Source organism: Elgaria multicarinata, chromosome 17 (genome assembly GCF_023053635.1).
Source record: "Elgaria multicarinata webbii isolate HBS135686 ecotype San Diego chromosome 17, rElgMul1.1.pri, whole genome shotgun sequence".
NCBI classification, from domain to species: domain Eukaryota; kingdom Metazoa; phylum Chordata; class Lepidosauria; order Squamata; family Anguidae; genus Elgaria; species Elgaria multicarinata.
Genome location: NC_086187.1, coordinates 18,504,630 through 18,522,185, shown reverse-complemented (window position 1 = coordinate 18,522,185; position 17,556 = coordinate 18,504,630). Strand labels below are relative to the sequence as shown.

General features: G+C 43.8%; 1 protein-coding gene across 1 annotated transcript; it reads left to right on the top strand.

Annotated features, from left to right (window-relative positions):
- Nucleotides 1-3,396: 3,396 nt before the first annotated feature.
- UMOD (uromodulin) lies at nt 3,397-16,079 on the top strand. The gene is made up of 9 exons (XM_063143474.1): nt 3,397-3,478; nt 5,218-5,859; nt 5,964-6,071; nt 7,440-7,636; nt 8,096-8,244; nt 10,334-10,579; nt 12,039-12,201; nt 12,334-12,415; nt 16,069-16,079. The coding sequence occupies exons 1-9, from the start codon at nt 3,397-3,399 to the stop codon at nt 16,077-16,079; spliced, it is 1,680 nt and encodes a 559-aa protein (XP_062999544.1).
- The last annotated feature ends 1,477 nt before the right edge of the window (nt 16,080-17,556 follow it).

The following is a 17,556-nucleotide window of genomic DNA, read 5'->3' as shown; positions in this document are numbered from 1 at the left end:
AAAGCATCAAATGTGCAAATTCCTCCCAAATAAATATTTTCACACTTTAACCTGGGGGGGGGGGAATGCACATTTTTGGCCATTTATTTAAAACCTTTTGCAAATTTTTCTATTAATAAATTGGGAATTGGTCTGCAGGTTTGCAGAATTCCCCCAACTGGGGAAAAGCTGTTTTGCTGCAGAATCCGTGAGTCGGATTCATAAAAATCTAAATTCATTTGATTCCACTGCAGATTTTTCCAACTTCCCTTGGTGCACATGGTTTTCCTTCTTCATTTCATTACTCCATTTATTTTAGTTACTAACTTCATTTCTTTTATTATACATTCCTAAAAGTCGTATCCATTTCATTATCCATTTGTCAACTTTATCCATTTGCAGTCTTTTCATTTGTGTCCTTCTTTCTTGCTTTTATTATTTATTTATTTATTTAATTTAATTTATATCCCACCTTTTTTCCTCGAAGAAACCTAACTGGCATACGTAATCCTCCTCCTCTCCATTTTATCCTTACAACAACAACCCTGTGAAGTAGGTTGGGCTGAGAGTCTGGGAGTGGCCCAAAGTCACCCAGTGAGCTTCCATGGCCAAGTGGGGACTAGAACTCAGATCTCCCAACTTCCAGTCCAACACCTGAGGCCTTAGCTAGACCTAAGGTTTATCCCAGGATCATCCTGGGGTCAACCCTGTTCATCTAAATGACACACAGGGGATCCAGGGATCAGACAGGGATGACCCCAGGACGATCCCGGGATAAACCTTAGGTCTAGCTAAGGCCTTAGCCACTACACCACACTGGCTCTTTGTGCAAGTGTTTTTCTGTTGCATGAAAGGCAGTGACAACCTAGATCATTTTGGCAACCACTCCCAAGGTGCTGAACCCACCCACCCCCCAAAAAAAATATGGGTCCAGCACCTTGGATATCTCCTTTAGAGTTCGGACTGGTTCTGACTGAAACCCAGAATGGATTTACAGCCTCACTGGAATCGGGGCCACCAGTTTCTGCTTGATAGAGCCTGAGAGGATAATGTGCTGTTCTGGGTCACCTCTGGAGGCAGCGAACGTCTCCCAAGTGCCCTGCAGAAACGTCAAGCACAATCAACAGCTCCTCTCCCAAAGAGCCTCTTCTTAGCACTCAAGTCATCTGCCGAGTCCAGTCCACCTTTGCTCCCCACCCCCTGGTGTTCACTTTGTAGAAGCAGAATTGCAAAGTGGAACCCAGCGGCTGGTGATAACCCAGAACGTCTCTATTGTCCATATCAGGGGTACACAATCTGCAACCCCCCAAGGCCTGATGCTCCCCCATGAGTGCCCTGACCCCTGTGCAGGGGAAGAATCCAACTAAAGATGTGCTTGTGCCTTCAGTAGCCCTGTTCAGAAGAAACCTTAAACCATGGCTTTAACCATGGTGAATCATGCAAAAGACCTTATTCACCATGGTCAAAGCCATGATTTAAGGTGTCTTCTGAACAGGGCCAGCATAATCAATCATTTTGGCAGAGTTATGCAAGCTATTTAATTTACCAGGATGACACAATTGGATACTGCCCTCTGCAAACAAAGAAACAGAAAACCTTGAGGCGAGAACCCCCAAACTAGTCCCATGCATATTATGCTCAGTGGCCACTAAATGCTGACGGTTTGGGATGGGAGAAATAGACAACTGGGTGGGAAAGAGAATAGAATAGAGTAATATGACCAAGAGTGGTCTACGCTGCAATTTGTTGTTGTTGCTTTCAGTTGTTTTTATTGAAGTTTGTGGCTTTAGTAACTTAGAGAAACCAGAGAACCAGGGAAAATGCAGTTTGTCCACTTATGAAAAGGTTAGTTTTCCTCTTACTGAAAAGTAGTTATACAAATAAAGCTGATCAAACATCCTTAGAATCATTTCCTCTTAGAAGGCCTATATAAAGGGGAAATAAATTCTAGACACTGGGTTTGGGATTGCTCATCTGTAGGTAAGTGGGAGAGGTTGCACTGACCTGCTTCATTTCGGACCCCAGATTTGACACTTTGGAATGTGGCCTGCTAAATCTCAGACTGATTTAGAGTCAGTCGTCTTTAACTCAGTACCGAGCCTAATTTGAGGTTCGGAAAACTTAGTCTTCTTAGCCCTTCCCATTGACTATTATGGGAAATCAAAAAGATGGCTATAACTTGTTTCTCTTGGTCAGAATTGGATGTTAGTTGGGAATTCCACCTGCCCAATGTCAGGAAAAAATAGGTCAGTTTTTTTGTCCCGTTTATATTCTGCTTTGTTGTTCTTGTTTTTAGGGGAACTGCTGATTTATTGATTTATTTTAAAGAAAAATGTTTGGGTAGAATTGAACAAAAAATTCAGGGACAGTTGTCCCTTCTAAGGGGATCACACCTGCTAAATTTCAGAATAGCTATAGGGGTATGTCCCTGAGACCATTCTTGACATTATGAGGGTCTCCAAAAGAAGTCACACTTATACCCCTATGTTCCTTGTGGACTATTGCTTTGAAAATTGCCAGAAAGCCTAAAAGCAAAGAAAAAACTGCAAAGTTTCAGAAGGACAAGTTCAGTGATTCATGTGGAAAGAGGGGAAGTGCTTAATTTCCCCTTCTCAGCCCCTGTGGTTTTGGGTAGATTTCTATGAAAATGGCAGACATCCTAGAGGTGTCCCCAGAGAAGAAACCTGCAAAGTTACAGAAGGATAGGTACAGGGGCTAGAAAGTTATGATGCTTGAAAACCAGTTGATGGTGTGTGCTTTTTCGTAGTGAAGCATGCTGACATTGGAAGATGGCCAACTCAAGGTCCCATCCATGTCCTCCCTTAAATCATAGTGATTGAAGCCCATAGTAAAACATGCCTCAGGATTAGAAGGTAGATCTGTCAGGCACTCCATTCCCCCCTGCAACATTTAGAGAAGCAAAACCAAAAGATGCTACTTAGAGACATAAAGTCTGCAGGTGTGTATCCTATCTGAAACACAAATTCCTAACATGGGCTCAATCCAGACTGACTTCAGTTCTGTTGGCTTTAAAAGAAAGCTTTCTTCCCCTTGGGACCCAAGAGAATGGGACCACAGGGGCCCGATTCTATTTGGAATTTGCCTGAATCTGATGCACATTTTAGTAGATTATTGCTAGATTAATATTAACATACTCAAGGTCATTGGTCTAATGCAGGGCCTCCTTTGAATAGATTTGGAGGTGGTTTCCTGAAATGACAGAAGACAATCCTAGTCTTTCTATGATGATTAACTCTTCTTCTTTTTTAGTAATACTTGATCCCCCCCCCTCTTCATTTATAGGTTCCAGAAAAGAGAGGCAACAATACAAAATATCTCATACCCTTTGCATGCCCTATGTCCCAGATTTCCTTGTGAATTGTTGTTGCGGGTCTGCTTTTCCCTTTAATGCTAATTATGAAGGATCCCTTTCATCTGCTCTTGTTCTTAATTGGTCTTAAATGTTCCACCTTTGCACAGACAACAAGCCCAACGAAAGGTAAGGACACTCCTTTTCTGTGTTAATGAGCTCCCGTTGTCTCTGCATCTGTCCGAGAAATAGCATGCTAATTTCTCAGGGTTGATGGGAAGTGAGCATATAAAAAGAGCCCCAATGGATCAGATCAAAGATACATTTAGTCCAGGACTAAGCAACCTAGCGCTTTCACAAAGTTTTGTAGTACAGCTCCCATACAGAGTCAGACAATTCTGTCAATTTCACTTTCTCAATATTCCAATCTTACATTTACCCCAAACTCAGATTTTTTAAAAAAGAAAGTTTGCATGAAATTTTACAAGCATGTTTGTGCACATTCAGCCTAATGTGTGCATTCTTCCATGCATTTTTGACTAACTTGTGCATCTCCACAACCATTTTTCCCCTAACATAATGCATTTCTGAATGTTATTTCCCCCAGCATATATACATTTTGTATGCATGTTTGATTGGAGAATTGGAGCAGTGAATGCATTTTCCCCCATTCCTACGCCAATAAACCCCAGCCAGCCAGCCAGCATGGCCAATGGTAAGGGATTATCAGGCTCGTGTTCCAAAATATATGGAGGGCACCAGGTTGCATGGTGTGGAGAAAGTGGATAGGGAGACTTCCTTCCCCCTCAGTCATAATGTTAAATCCGTGGTAATCCCATGAAACTAATTGGTGGGAGATTCAGGGCACACAACACATAGTACAACTATGGAGTTCACTTCCACAAAATGTAGCCACTCATGGCTGTAAGCTACCTCCAGTATCAGAGGCAATGTGCCTACGTACACCAGTTGCTGGGGAACATGGGTGGAAGGGTGCTGTTGTATTCAGGTCCTGCTTGTGGGCTTTTCGTGGACAGCTGGTTGGCCACTGTATTAACAGAATGCTGGACAAGATGGATTCTTGGTCTAATCCAGCATGGCTCTGATTATGTTCTTATGTACCCCTGAACACTCAGTTACCACCACCACCCAAAATGCCTCCAAGAAGCCCACCTGCAGGGCATGAAAACAATAGCCCTCTTCTGCTGTACGTCTCTTCCCAACAGCTGGTATCCAGAGGTGCAGAGCTCATGAACAGGGAGGTTCCATTTAACTATCTCAGCTAATCACTGTTGATTAGTTGATTCCTGTTAATTCACTGTTAATTAGTTGATTCCTACCTAGGAAGGGATAGCCTGATCTGATCTCAGTAACATCTGATATCTCCTGCCTTCAGCCTTTAATCTAGCAGCACATTCTTTTAGTCGGCCATTACATAACCTGTTCTGCTGCCACTCGGGTTCACATGGGAAGGGGAAGCAGTCAAATAGAGATTCTCCCAGGCACATAAAGCCATGTTACATCAGATCAGATCAGATTGTGCAAAGTCTGGTTGGGTCAAGGCAGGTCTCTCTAGATAGAAGTTAGTGCCCTGGTCCTTTCCCTGTGGGCTCTACTGGCTGAGCTCTGGAGTGTTGTTGTCTCAGCAGAGAATTGAGGCCATCTGAAGCTTTACTTAGGTTGTCAAGGCCTGCACTGTGGTTGGCAAAGTGAGGAGGGATTGAGGGCTCATCTTTTGAGTCAGAAAAAGATGGGAAGGCCATGTCCTCAGGCCAAGAGTGTCCAGGAAGATATGCTAAGGTTTCTTTTCTGGGTAGGGCAGCCTGTATTTCCTGCTCATCTGTATCTTCTTCAGGATAGCATAAAATCAAGCTTTGGAAAGCATGTGAAGATCATGGATAAATAGATGTTTTTTTTTTGTTTGCTAGCTGCAGTACACTGTTCAGACTGTCATCACAATGCTGCTTGTGAGGAACATGGAGACCTTCGCCAATGTGTCTGTCGACACGGGTTCACTGGAAACGGCACCAATTGCTCCGACGTTGATGAATGTTCCAGCTTTGATTTAAATCGCTGCCATTCTTTAGCCACCTGTATTAATTATCAGGGCAGCTATTCTTGTTCTTGCCGTGAGGGTTACAACGGGGATGGCTATCGCTGTGAAGCAAGGGGCTTTGCTGAAGAATGTGTCCGAAACAATAGATCCGTTAGCTGCTCTGATCCATGTATGAGTCACACGGTTCTGGATCAAACCTGGCGAAGCACCTCCTATGGGTCAGGATCCAACTGTGACCGTGATAAAAGAGGGTGGTATCGATTTATAGGCAGTGGAGGAGAACGCATGCCAGAGAGTTGTGTACCAATAAACAGATGCAACACGCATGCACCTATGTGGCTTAACGGCACCCACCCCACAAGTGAGGCTGGAACAGTAACTCGCATTGCCTGTGCCCATTGGAATGGAAACTGCTGCTCCTGGTCTATCCCTGTACAGGTTAAAGCTTGTGTAGGTGGTTATTATGTCTACAAGTTTGATGGGACACCAGCCTGTACCTTGAGTTATTGCACAGGTAGATAGTCTGGAATGATTTTGGAGAGTGTTTTTGCTTTGTTCAGAGATCGATTGCCTATCAATCATGGTTATACTTTGTGCTTCATCAATCTGATCTTCCAGATCCCAGCTATGTCGAGAATCCGTGTCCCCAATGCAACGCAGCAGAGGAATGCAAGATGGTGAATGGAACTTGGGGCTGTTACTGCAGCCAAAGTTTCAACAGCTCTGGTAGGTAAATTAAGAGCATCGGGGTTGGATCAGGATGAACACTTCGAGAGAGGCTATGGTTCGGTGATAGAGCACATGATTTGTATGCGGACGGGCCCACATCTCTAACACTGAAGCTGGCAGGACAAGAGTGGCAGAGGCTGTCTTCACCTCCCCGTCCCCCATCTCTGGCATGTTCACTTTTCAGCTCATCTAGCGAGGGACCTTTGGAAGTGAAGGAGGATCAGGATAACGCCTATTCTGGCTTCTCCAGGGCTACTGGAATGCCAAAGCCAAAAAAAGGAAGTACTCTAATAGGGATAAAAAAAAAAGCCAGAGGTTTTAGAATAAACTATATGCTTTTTCTCTGGCTTTTTTTGGGGGGTGGGGGGCATTGCACTGGAATAACCCCTTTCCTTACTCTAATAGCTTCATCACACCAGCGTTATACTGTGCAATCACTGCAAATTGCGTGCAAAGAACTCCGAAGTTTTCCAGCTTATAATCTGCTTTGACTGTGAAGTACTCCCAGGCATCCTGCTTTAATTGTGCTTTAAAGCCAAAAGAACCGACCTATTTTGCTACCTGTTTAGGAGCGAATCATTTGTTATTTTCCGAGCGGCCACTGGGGGCACAGGAGCAGGATTTGATATGTTTAAAGTACAAGTTAAACAAATGCTTACATCTGTGTAAGTTTTAAAGATAAAGACATCAAAATTGGCACAGTAATAGATATTAAGGAGAGCTTTAAGCATACCCAATTTGAATCAGATTGGGTCATCCATTGATTTTTAATTATTTTTTTACATTTCCCCCCTTAAACCCTTTTCCTGGTATGCAAAGGATCTCAGGAGCGCTGCCGCCCGGAGTGTGATTTAGCTAACCACCACCACCACAGCTTTATGCTGTAGGGAATAATTTGAGGGAAACAGGTATGAGGCATGAAGCCTTAAGGTTCTTTACATGCCATCTGTGATGGGGGAGGTTCTAAGGTTGGGGCTCCAGCCCCCATTCTGAACTTGGAATGGGGTCTTCAACTGTGTAGGGTTTTGCAAACAATCCTTTGATCCCTGGGATGCTCCCCTGGAGACCCCAGGAGAGCTCTCTTAGTGGTTTAAACCCCAAATTAGCAGTGATCACAAGCAGCTTCCTCTCGGCGTCATCCATAACATGTTGGGATGTTAATAACACTGGCTTACGTTGCGGACGGTTGTAAAGGATTGCTGAGATAAGCGGTTGCTTGTTTCTGCAATTAACGTGGGACTAATGACGACAACAATAATGACCTTCTCCCTAGGGCTGTTGTAAAGGATTATTGAGATTACATATGCAGCCACCTTAATATTTCACAGAAGTATTTGGTAAATAGTAATGTTATTGTGTCTTAAGATATTTCTAACTTGGAACCAAGACTGGAGTGTGGTGCAAATGAAATTAAAGTCTCTGTGGAAAAGTGCATTGGCTTCCAGAATATGATCATGTCCTTGAGAGACCACTCATGTGTTGCGTTTGAAGAACAGAGGAACCGAACAATGGTCTCAGTGGTGACTCCCACTCAAGCTGGCCAGTGTGGAACAGAATTGACGGTAGGTTCTTTATTTAGTGTAAAAGCCATCCCAGGATTTATTTTTTTCATTCCTGCAAATATTTTGACACAAGAGATGATTAGCTGCATAGTGTCACCACAGAGCCAATTCAGAGTGAAGGCTAGAAGTGTTGCTCACACTCTGGATTGACTTTGTGATGTCTTCACGTAGCGGAATCGGATTCGTTTTCAGCAGCATCATGCAGGTTACATGATCCCTGATTGGCTGGAGTCTTGATGTCCAGGTGAAAGAGATACTTTTCAATAAATGGTGCCAAAGAAGCTGCTAATTAGGCAGCAGACAGAGTGCAAGCACCTAAGGACGTGGGGGCGCAGCTACCTTGAGAGCCCCTCTCTTTTTTGGTCCTCAGAAATGTTTGCTTGAGAACGTTTTGTAGAGCCAAATATGTAAGTCTAGTCAGCAGCTGAACTGCTTTAATTCTTCTTCTTTCCATCTCAGAAAAATGAAACCCACGCTACATATAGCAACACGCTATATCTGGGAGACGGGGCTGTCATTAGAGAGAATGAAATCAAAATTAATTTTCACTGCTCGTACCCGCTGAATATGGAAATCAGTCTTGAAGCCGCCATCCAGCCCATTGTCAGGTAAAGCATTACTTATTACGGGGGAAAGCTATTCATCTCGGCTAATGATACTTTCATTTCTATCTAGCGGTCCTATGGCCAGGGAGTAGGGATGTCGTGGGGGCCAGACTGAGTCTGGGAGTCCAACAGACTCCCCCACGCATGCCCCTCCAGGGCCAGTCGGGGTCCTGAGGCATATTTGCAGGGCCCCACTTCGAACACCTGCATGGCCCAATGAGCGCCCAACGCCAAAGTCTTGCTTGTGTGCAACAATGGAGACTCCAGTAATTATGTATCTTTCCCAATTGCATTAATGGAGGCTGTAGAAGTCCCATTTACACAAGACACAAACGGAGTATTGGTGCCTTTACTCTTGTGCAAATGGGGCCTTTACAGCCACCATTTATGCCACGTGAGAAATGCACCATTTCTGGAGCTTCCATTGTGCTCAACAATGGAGGCCCCGGATATTGTGCATTCCCCGCGGCATCAGCCCACAGTTCTGTTCCGTTCGGTATGTCTGGTTTGTATGTCTAGTGAGCGCAGAATGTTGGACTGAGTGGGTGGGGCTGATGATGCTGTGAAAGGGGGGAGGAGTATAAATGGGGGAGTCTAGAGCTTGGGGAGTTGGTTGGTTGGGAGTTGGGAGTGTCAGTTAGGATTGTCAGTGGTGTGGAGAGTGAAAGGAGATAAGATTTTAAGAGACTTAAGATTACTGTTTTTATTAAAACTAGTAGATTAAGCAGGTTAACTTGAATTTGAAGTAACTAAGATCTGTTAAACAAAAATAAACATTTTATTTTGTTTTGTTACCTCAAACTACGTGTCTGCTTGGCTTTATCACCTGCTCTACAGTGACTATTGTAAACACCTTATATATAACCTTATTACATACACAGTAAAACCGTTTCAGATTCTAGCCTTTACCCTCACATAGGAGGGAAAGGTTGTGTTTTACCCTACCCTCAGGTTGTTCAAGTGGTGGCGCTTGGCTTGAGGAGGGTTTGTGTGCGACAAGACCTGGTGTGTGAGGCCTGTGTCGTGACACCCCCTTGCATAAATGGTGGCCTAAAGGCCCCATTTATGCAGCGGAGGGAAAATACGTAATTTTCGGAGCTTCCATTGTTGCCTACAAGGAAGGCTCTGGATGAAGGTGGATTTGCTCACGATGTCGTCGCGATGTCGCACACTCGAAAAGAAGTTCACGTGATGCTGTCGGAAAAGAGCCCGGCTCTGAACCAGAGTAACCTACAGTAGTTGCCATGCTTAGTTGCTAAGGAAATGTTGCAAAATGTCTAAGAGAAGCCATTCTTAAGATAACCAAAATCAAGTGAATGTTCTCCAGGGAACAGTGAGTACTGGAGATGCTTGCCAAGAAAATGTATTTCCAATTTTCCATGTACTTTCTTTTCAGCTAGAAATATCTTGTTAGAAGGCTGCCTGCGTATGCGGTGCCTGAGAAGATAGTGTATAAATACCTAGCTACCTCCCTTGCGAGGTAGGCCCATGCTTTGCAGCAATTAGCTCTTGTGCCTCTTTATTCTGCAGAATAAACGTTGTTTGACCCATACTTCGTCTCCTCTCCTCCTTGTGTGCCGAATTTGACTTGGCACACCAGGGAACGAGCTATTTTTGCAACAATGCTGTCCATCCCTACTGGAGATGGATCCTTCAAGTTCCTCTCCAACATGGCATACTGATGGCAGAAAAGGAAATGGCTGGAGACAGTCAAAAGCTCCACTGTGTATGTAATTGAGGCCGACGAGAGAAGCTGATTCATCACCCAAATGTTCCTGGATTCCTTCCTTCTGTGATGGTGGGGTTGGGCATGCATAGCCAAGATGTCCTCAGTGACTTCCGTCTTTGAGATGCTCCCCTCCTTGCCAAATGTCATGGCTGCCCATTGATTTGCCCTCTGGGCCCAATTTACACCACTGCCCAAAAGGGGAGGTTGAGGTTAGAGGAGGCTCTCCCTTCTCCCTGCTGTTATCTTTGCTTGCATGTTCATTGAGGGCGCAGTGTAGGCTGAGTTAGAAATGCATGAGGAATCCATTGTCCAGTTCATTGTCCAGATTTTTTTTTTAATCTTGCTTCCTTTTGCTCCTTCCAGTTCAGTCAACATCACTGTTGAAGGTGCAGGAGAGTTTATAGTTAAGATGGCGCTCTACAGAGATCCAAATTACACTTCTCCCTATGAGGGGGAAAAGGCAGTGTTGTCAACGAAGGCCTGGCTGTACGTTGGCGTCATGGTGACCAATGGGGACACGTCTCAATTTGTCTTACGGATGGACAACTGTTTTGCAACGCCCACAGCGAATGCCACTGATCCTCTGAAATATTACATCATTCAAAACAGGTACAACAACAACAACAAATTGGACAATTTCTGTTTCATGGTAGTTAACATGTTTTTAATTTGTTTTTATTACATTTCTCTTCTGCCCAATAAATAAAGTTCTCTAGGTAGATTGAGAGGACCAAGTATTGACAAGAAACTGTCCAACATGGTGGAATCAGGTCCAGAACTAGAAGCAAAAACTAGATTGGGGCCAGGATACACTAAGAATGGAAGAGAACATAACTCCTACTTAGAGCAGAGTCATTGAAATGAATGAGACTTAAATTAGTCACAACTAATATGTGAAATGCTAGTCACTTATCTTTCAAAATTCACACTTTTACAAATTATGCAATGGAGTTCTCCAATCCAAAAATGCACATACAAAATATACATTAGGGAAATGTGCACACTAAAATGCATATATTAGTGAAAATAACATTCACAAACATGTTAAATCAGGAAAATGGCGTGCCAGAAGAACTGCACATTAGACAAAGTGTGCAAAAATGCATGTGGTAGGAGAAATGAGCACAAAAAAATCATACGAATTTTCGTGCAAATGTTTTCCTCATCCTTCCGGAAGATCTGAATTTAAGAGTGGAAAAATTCTGAAAAAGTTGCAAGGAACCAAATTTAAGATTGGAAACAAATGAGAAAAGGAGAGATATTGAAACTCATAGATTCACCCATCCCTAGGGGACAATAGGATGGTAGGCAAATAGGCAAAACGCGACAAGACATAGTCCTGAAGCACTGTCTGAAGTTACTTGATGGAACAAGCCTCAAACCAAGTAGTTGGTTGTTGCCTGAATGGAAGACGGCCTGGGAGCAAGGTACGTATGATTATATGAACTCAATGGAAGGGAAGTTCAATATCAATTAAATAGTAACAATGGTGCTATCAGATCAGGACTTTGAGACAACCCTGGTTGTTAGCCATGATAACTTATCTGGAGGCAATTGGAGGATGACCATTGCCTTCATGCCCTACTTCTGGGGTTCTTGGAAGCATCTTCGTGGCCAGACTAGATGGACCTTTGGTTTGATCCAGCAAAGTTTTTCTTGGTGAGGATTCCAGGTTTTGGATGGTCTTTGGACAAGACACCTTCAATAGGCCCCTCCCTCAGTGGGTCTACTTTCTCACTGCCATTGTCACCAGCTGCTTTTGCTCCTTCTCCTCCTCCTCCTCCTCTTCCTCCTCCTCATTGTTACCACTTGCTGGCTTGATAGGCAGAGAGACAGCGAGCAAGTAGGCAGTGATATGTCCTCCTCCTTACTACCACTGTTGTTTGGGCCAGAGTGAAAGGCAGGTGGACAAGGCAGGTGAAAAGGAGCAACAACTCCAGGAGGTTCTTGTCAGTGGGCCCCTCCTGGGTTGTAAGTAGCTGACCATGTAAGTAGCTGACCATGCTGACCCTTGATGGTGGCCCCGGCTCTTCTGTGCTCTTACATTCAATACATCTTGTCCTTACAGCTGCCCAAACCCACAGGATTCAGCTATAACAGTTCCAGAAAACGGAGTCGCACCTCAAGGACGTTTTTCTCTTCAAGTATTCAAGTTCGTTGGGAATCATAACCTGGTGCACCTCCACTGTGAAGTCCATCTCTGTGACACCGGCTCTGAACCATGCAAACCAGTAAGTAGGAGGTTAACCAATAGGTATAAATAAAAGCTTAGTGGCAGAAGATATATGTTGTTCTGTACTATTAACATAGCTAACGCCATATCCTTTCCCCAAAAGTGTATGTGTAACATTTCTCTTCTGTAGAGTTGCCCTGGAATTGGAAGTCGGCGGGCGGCTGATATTAGGACAGCCCATATTTTGCATTTGGGCCCCATTATCCGTAAAGGTAAAAACAAGTTTTGTCTTATATAGCAACACTAGCCTAGTTAGATGGAAAACCTGTGCCTGGTCTGTACACTTTGGCTGCTGCTGCTTTTGGCTGATTTGGGGGGGGGGGGCATTGATGGGGTGGGGATGAAAAGAAATACCCCCCCCCCAATTGGGGATGGATTGACAAAATTTGGGGAAATTCTCAGGGTGGGGATGGGAGTGGTTTGGCTTTTTGCTTGATGTGTCTCTTAATAATGTTACAAGAATGGGTAAGTCTTGTTCAACCTTTTAGAAGTCAGAAGATAGAATCATAGAGTTGGAAAGGGGCCTACAAGGCCATTGAGTCCAAATCCCTGCTCAATGCAGGAATCAATGTACATGGGGTTCCCAGGTAGTCACCCTTCCAAAAACTGACACGGCCTAGAGCCGCTTAGTTTCATCAAGGTTGCAGCATCCCATGGCTTCACACTTTGCTTTTTAAAGTCCATGTGCACTCTCTCCAGCATGCCACAGACAGATTTCCTGGCTACCCACATGGTATTATTATTATTATTATTTATTTATATAGCACCATCAATGTACATGGTGCTGTACAGATAACACAGTAAATAGCAAGACCCTGCCGCATAGGCTTACAATCTAATAAGTTGTAGTAAACAATAAAGAGGGAAGGAGAATGCAAACAGGCACAGGGAAGTGTATGACATCATATGCTCTTATGAGCATTTTCGGAGGATGGGAGGAGGCGGAGAGCTAAAAATATTTCTTTTAAAAATTATTACGGTACTCTAGGTAGGAAAAAATAGATCTGCAGTTGTTTTAGGCCAACTCCCAGGATTCCTGGTCATTAGCTTTGCTGGCTGCGGCTTCTGGGAGCTGAAGTCCAAAAAAATCTGGATATCTACCTTTTGTCCATCCCTGCTCTAATGTCAAAGCTGTTCATTTTGGTATCTCTCAGTTTCTCATTCCCCCCCCCCCCCGCTCTAAAGTCCAATTTATCTCAAACTTTGAGAATTTCTCCAGTCTTAAATTTGGTTTATTTAAAACTTTGAGGTTTCTTTTCTTTTTTTAAGTTTGCATGAAAATTCATAAGCTCTTTGATGCACCTCTCTCGTAATACATCCATGTTTGTATGTATTTTTGCCCAAAAGAGACTTTTTTTTTTGCAAACCACTAATATAATGCATATTTGAACATTATTTTCTTCAACGCATGCATTTTTGTATGCATGTTTTGCAACTCCGCTGCAAAATTCAGAAATGCAAACATTTCAAAGGATAACTGGGTTTCGGTTGGCTGAGTGGTTTGAACATGCAAAATTAGCTAAGTTCACATTCAGATGTGAACTGAATACATTTCTTTTCCATCCCTTCTCGTCTCCAAGCCAAAATAAAAAAATGAACCAGATGAATTTCTCACCCCATCTCTAAATACGTGCCCTGTGAGGGTTGTGTAAACAGATATTTTAGTATGCAGTATGCATCACTGCGCCAGGGTCTTAGTTTTAGTTTTTACAGTGCGTCAGAAAGGTCTAGTTAATAACATGGAGTGGCTGGACCAATGAAAGGAATGAGAAGAGAACTGAATGATTTTTCCCAATGAATACAGGGAAGTGAATTAGATTCAAGCCCGTCTTACAGACATGGCACCATAAAACGATGTTCACACAAAATGTTCACTGAAGTCTATTAATGGCCTGTTTTACCCTTTCTGCTACTCTATACAGGTTTTGTGTGGCCGCCTCTTCCTACTCTTTCTGCTGCTGCACCTCATGGTAAGTTTTTTTTTTCCACTGAAGGATGAGAAAATTCCCAGAAGCCCTTTCACCCAATAAGCATAACATTAATATCTGAGTGGAGTCGGAACTAAAAATATAAATTGTCTGTACACGTTTACTGTTGAAATATGGAGGTGTCTTTAGACCTAAGCAAAACGTGAGGATGAAATGGAGTGAGTTTAGCCGTGAGCCCTGTTCAGAAGGCAACCAAGGGCTATGAGCCCTGATGGCTATGTATTACGTCCAGAATCAGGGGCAGTCTGCCTCTCAACACCAGTGGCTGGGGAACATGGGTGGGAGGGTGTTGTTGTCCTGTTAGTGGGTCTTGTTCTGCATGTGGTCAACATCTGGTTGGCCACTGTGTGTACAGAACACATAGTTAAATTACGGAATTTACTATCACCATAGTTAAACTATCGAATTCATGATGTAGTGATGGCCACCAATTTGGATGGCTTTAAAAGGGGGTTGGATAAATTCCTGTAGGAGAAGGCTATCAATGGCTACTAGCCCTGATGTGTAAGTGCAACCTCTAGTATCAGAAGCAGTAAGCCTGTGTGCATCAGTTGCTGGGGAACATGGGTGAGAGGGTGCTGTTGCACTGTGTTCTGCTCATGTATCCCTGGTTGACAGCTGGTTGACCACTGTTGGAACAGAATGCTGGACTAGATGGACCCTTGGTCTGATCCAGCAGGGCTCTTCGTATGTTCTTTACTAGATGGAGCCTTGGCATGATCATGCATGGCTTCTCTTATGTTCTTATATTCTATTTGCAAGAACTTGAGGAGGCTATTGCCCTCCTGTCCTACTTGTTGTGGACTTCCCAAATGTGCCTGGTTGGCTACTGTGGGAAAAAGAAAGCTGGAACTTTACACAGTTTAACTATGGAACTCACTACCACAAGATGCAGTGATAGCCACCAACTTGGATGGCTTTCAATGGAGATTAGACACATTCATGGAGATTATCATAAGGCTATCAATTGGCTGCTAGTCACGATGGCTACATATTACCTCCCGTATTAGAGGCAGTATGCCAGTCAATGCCAGTTGCTAAGGAACGTACGTGTGAGGCTGACATTGCACTCTTGTTCTAATCATGGGATCGGTTGGCAAAGTTTGAATATTCATATTCGTCCTCCACAGGTTTACAAGGAGTGTGGATGACCATGCTGATAGCTCTTGTTATGGGCTTCTCCATCCATGCAGTTGCCTAACAGAAAACCAGAGTTGTCCACTTTGTTGAACAGAGAAGAAGTTGACAAAGAGTTCACTTAAACAAGTAGCTACCGGTGTATTGATAAATTTTCTTTAACCATTTTTTTGGGTTGGGGCGAGGGTAGGAATCTAAATATGCTCCTCTAGATTTATTTTCCATGTTTGCGATCCAGTCTTCCAGCTGCACCCCTACCCAAGCCAGTCCTAAACTACATGATGCCCGCAGGCAAGGGCATCCTTGGTGCCCTTCTCCATATGTTCAACTTGGCAGGAGCTGATGGGAGTTGTAGTTCAAAACATCTGGAGGCCACCAGGTTGTATCTCCCTTTTGTACCCCATTCTACAAAAGTGTTGCATGGCTTGGATGTGAGATCAACCTCTGCCATATAAAGTAAGAAATGTGCACGCACAAGTCTGATCGCAAACACTCATGTACACATTTGTTGAACGGCCAATTACGCTGTACATTTCCCCAAGGAATTTAAACAAGCAAAACCATAACACTGTTGTGATTGTGCAGGTCACTGCTCCCAGCTTTAAAGGTGATGATGAACAGCGTCTTCTGTGGGCTTGACCTGTTGAGTGGACCATTGAGTCGATGCCTCATGACAGGCACCAGGGGGTTGCTAGGCCACCTACTTCTAAACCTGGCATTAAACTCTCCCTCTCCCACAGGCTCCATGTAGAGAAATCCTTCCCACTTCTGTTGTCCCCTACCCTGTGTTCACAAAGCAGTACCATCAGATGTTCTGGGTCACTCTCCATATGTTTCTCAGTAAATTCAACTTCATTCTTAGGGAATCAGCAAATTCTGAGCTCACTGAAGTTCTGTGAATTCCATCTCAAAGCGCCTTCCTACCCATTTTTCCAAATTTACGCATCACTTGTGTGCATCTTTGAAAATGTATGCATTCTTATTCTTATTATTTATTTATTTATATAGCACCATCAATGTACATGGTGCTGTACAGAGTAAAAGAGTAAATCGCAAGACCCTGCCGCATAGGCTTACAATCTTCTCCCATTGATTAAAGTGTCGTCGTGCACATTTTTCGAAAGCATGCATTTTCCACGCACGACTTTTTCGAATCTATGCATGACTGTGAACACATTTGTTTTGGTCCGCGATTCACATTCAAAGCACAGAAAGATATGGGCTTCAGTTTTACAAGATCCTTTTTTAGGTGCCGCCTTTCTAATTCAGTGCCCCCAACCCAGAATGCTGGCTGAGGATAATGGGAGTTGTAACCCAACACGTTGGGAAGACGCCCGGTTGGGGAAAACTAAGCTAGTTCTTATCACAGGTAGGCAGTGGGGGGCAAAAATTCCTGCCAATAACTATGTGAAAAGTGTGTTACGTGACCAGGGTCCATACTTCACGGTTCACTGCTGAATAAGCAAAGTGCTGCTCCGTTTCTCTCATGCAAACAACCCTCATGGCATCGCAGCTGAGTTCTCCCTGGTTAACCAATATAACAGCATTCTGTAAGCACTGGATAAATATTAATGAAGTTTTCCTTTTCTTCGCTTTTCGAAGAGAGCCTTTTATTGAAAGGCAGGTGGGCTTTCAATGTGTGTTTTTTCTGGAACGAATGTCCTTTGCTTCCCAAGGCGACTAACAGAGGTAGAATGCTAATTAGTCAGGAGAGAAGATGGAGCTGCAGTGTTCAAACACCGCAAATGAAGCAGTATGCCTTTATTAAGTGGCAGCACTATAATCCGGCAGGAGCCAGGCCTGGCATTGGATTCATCTTTCATTCTGCAGTCTAGGCAGGTGTGCGAACTGATTTCGAGGAGGGAGGCGTAATAAATAGTGGGGTCATAAAGGAGGCTCACAGATGCTCCTTGCTAATAAATGGATTCTGAGGAGCTCCCCCTCTCCTGCCACCCCTGTGATATCATATGGTCTGCAAATCTGCTTAACGGGCTCTTCTTGGCCTTTTGCCCGACTCTAATGGAGGGACGTCTTTCCTCATTCTGTGAAGGGTCTGATCTATCAGAAAAAGGAGAGAGAGAGAGAGAGAGAGAGAGAGAGAGAGAGAGAGAGAGAGAGAGAGCGCACATACATGTCGTATAGCATTTCTGGGACTGTATCATTTCCAGGGTGAACACTTAGTTATTTATTATAATTATATCCCATCCTTTTCCCTCCAAGGAATCTAA

Coding starts and splice junctions, on each gene's coding strand:
- UMOD (XM_063143474.1), top strand. CDS start 3,397: ATGAAGGATCCCTTTCATCTGCTCTTGTTCTTAATTGGTCTTAAATGT. Junction 3,479..5,217: donor GACAACAAGCCCAACGAAAG/GTAAGGACACTC, acceptor TTTGTTTGCTAG/CTGCAGTACACTGTTCAGAC. Junction 7,637..8,095: donor AGTGTGGAACAGAATTGACG/GTAGGTTCTTTA, acceptor TTTCCATCTCAG/AAAAATGAAACCCACGCTAC.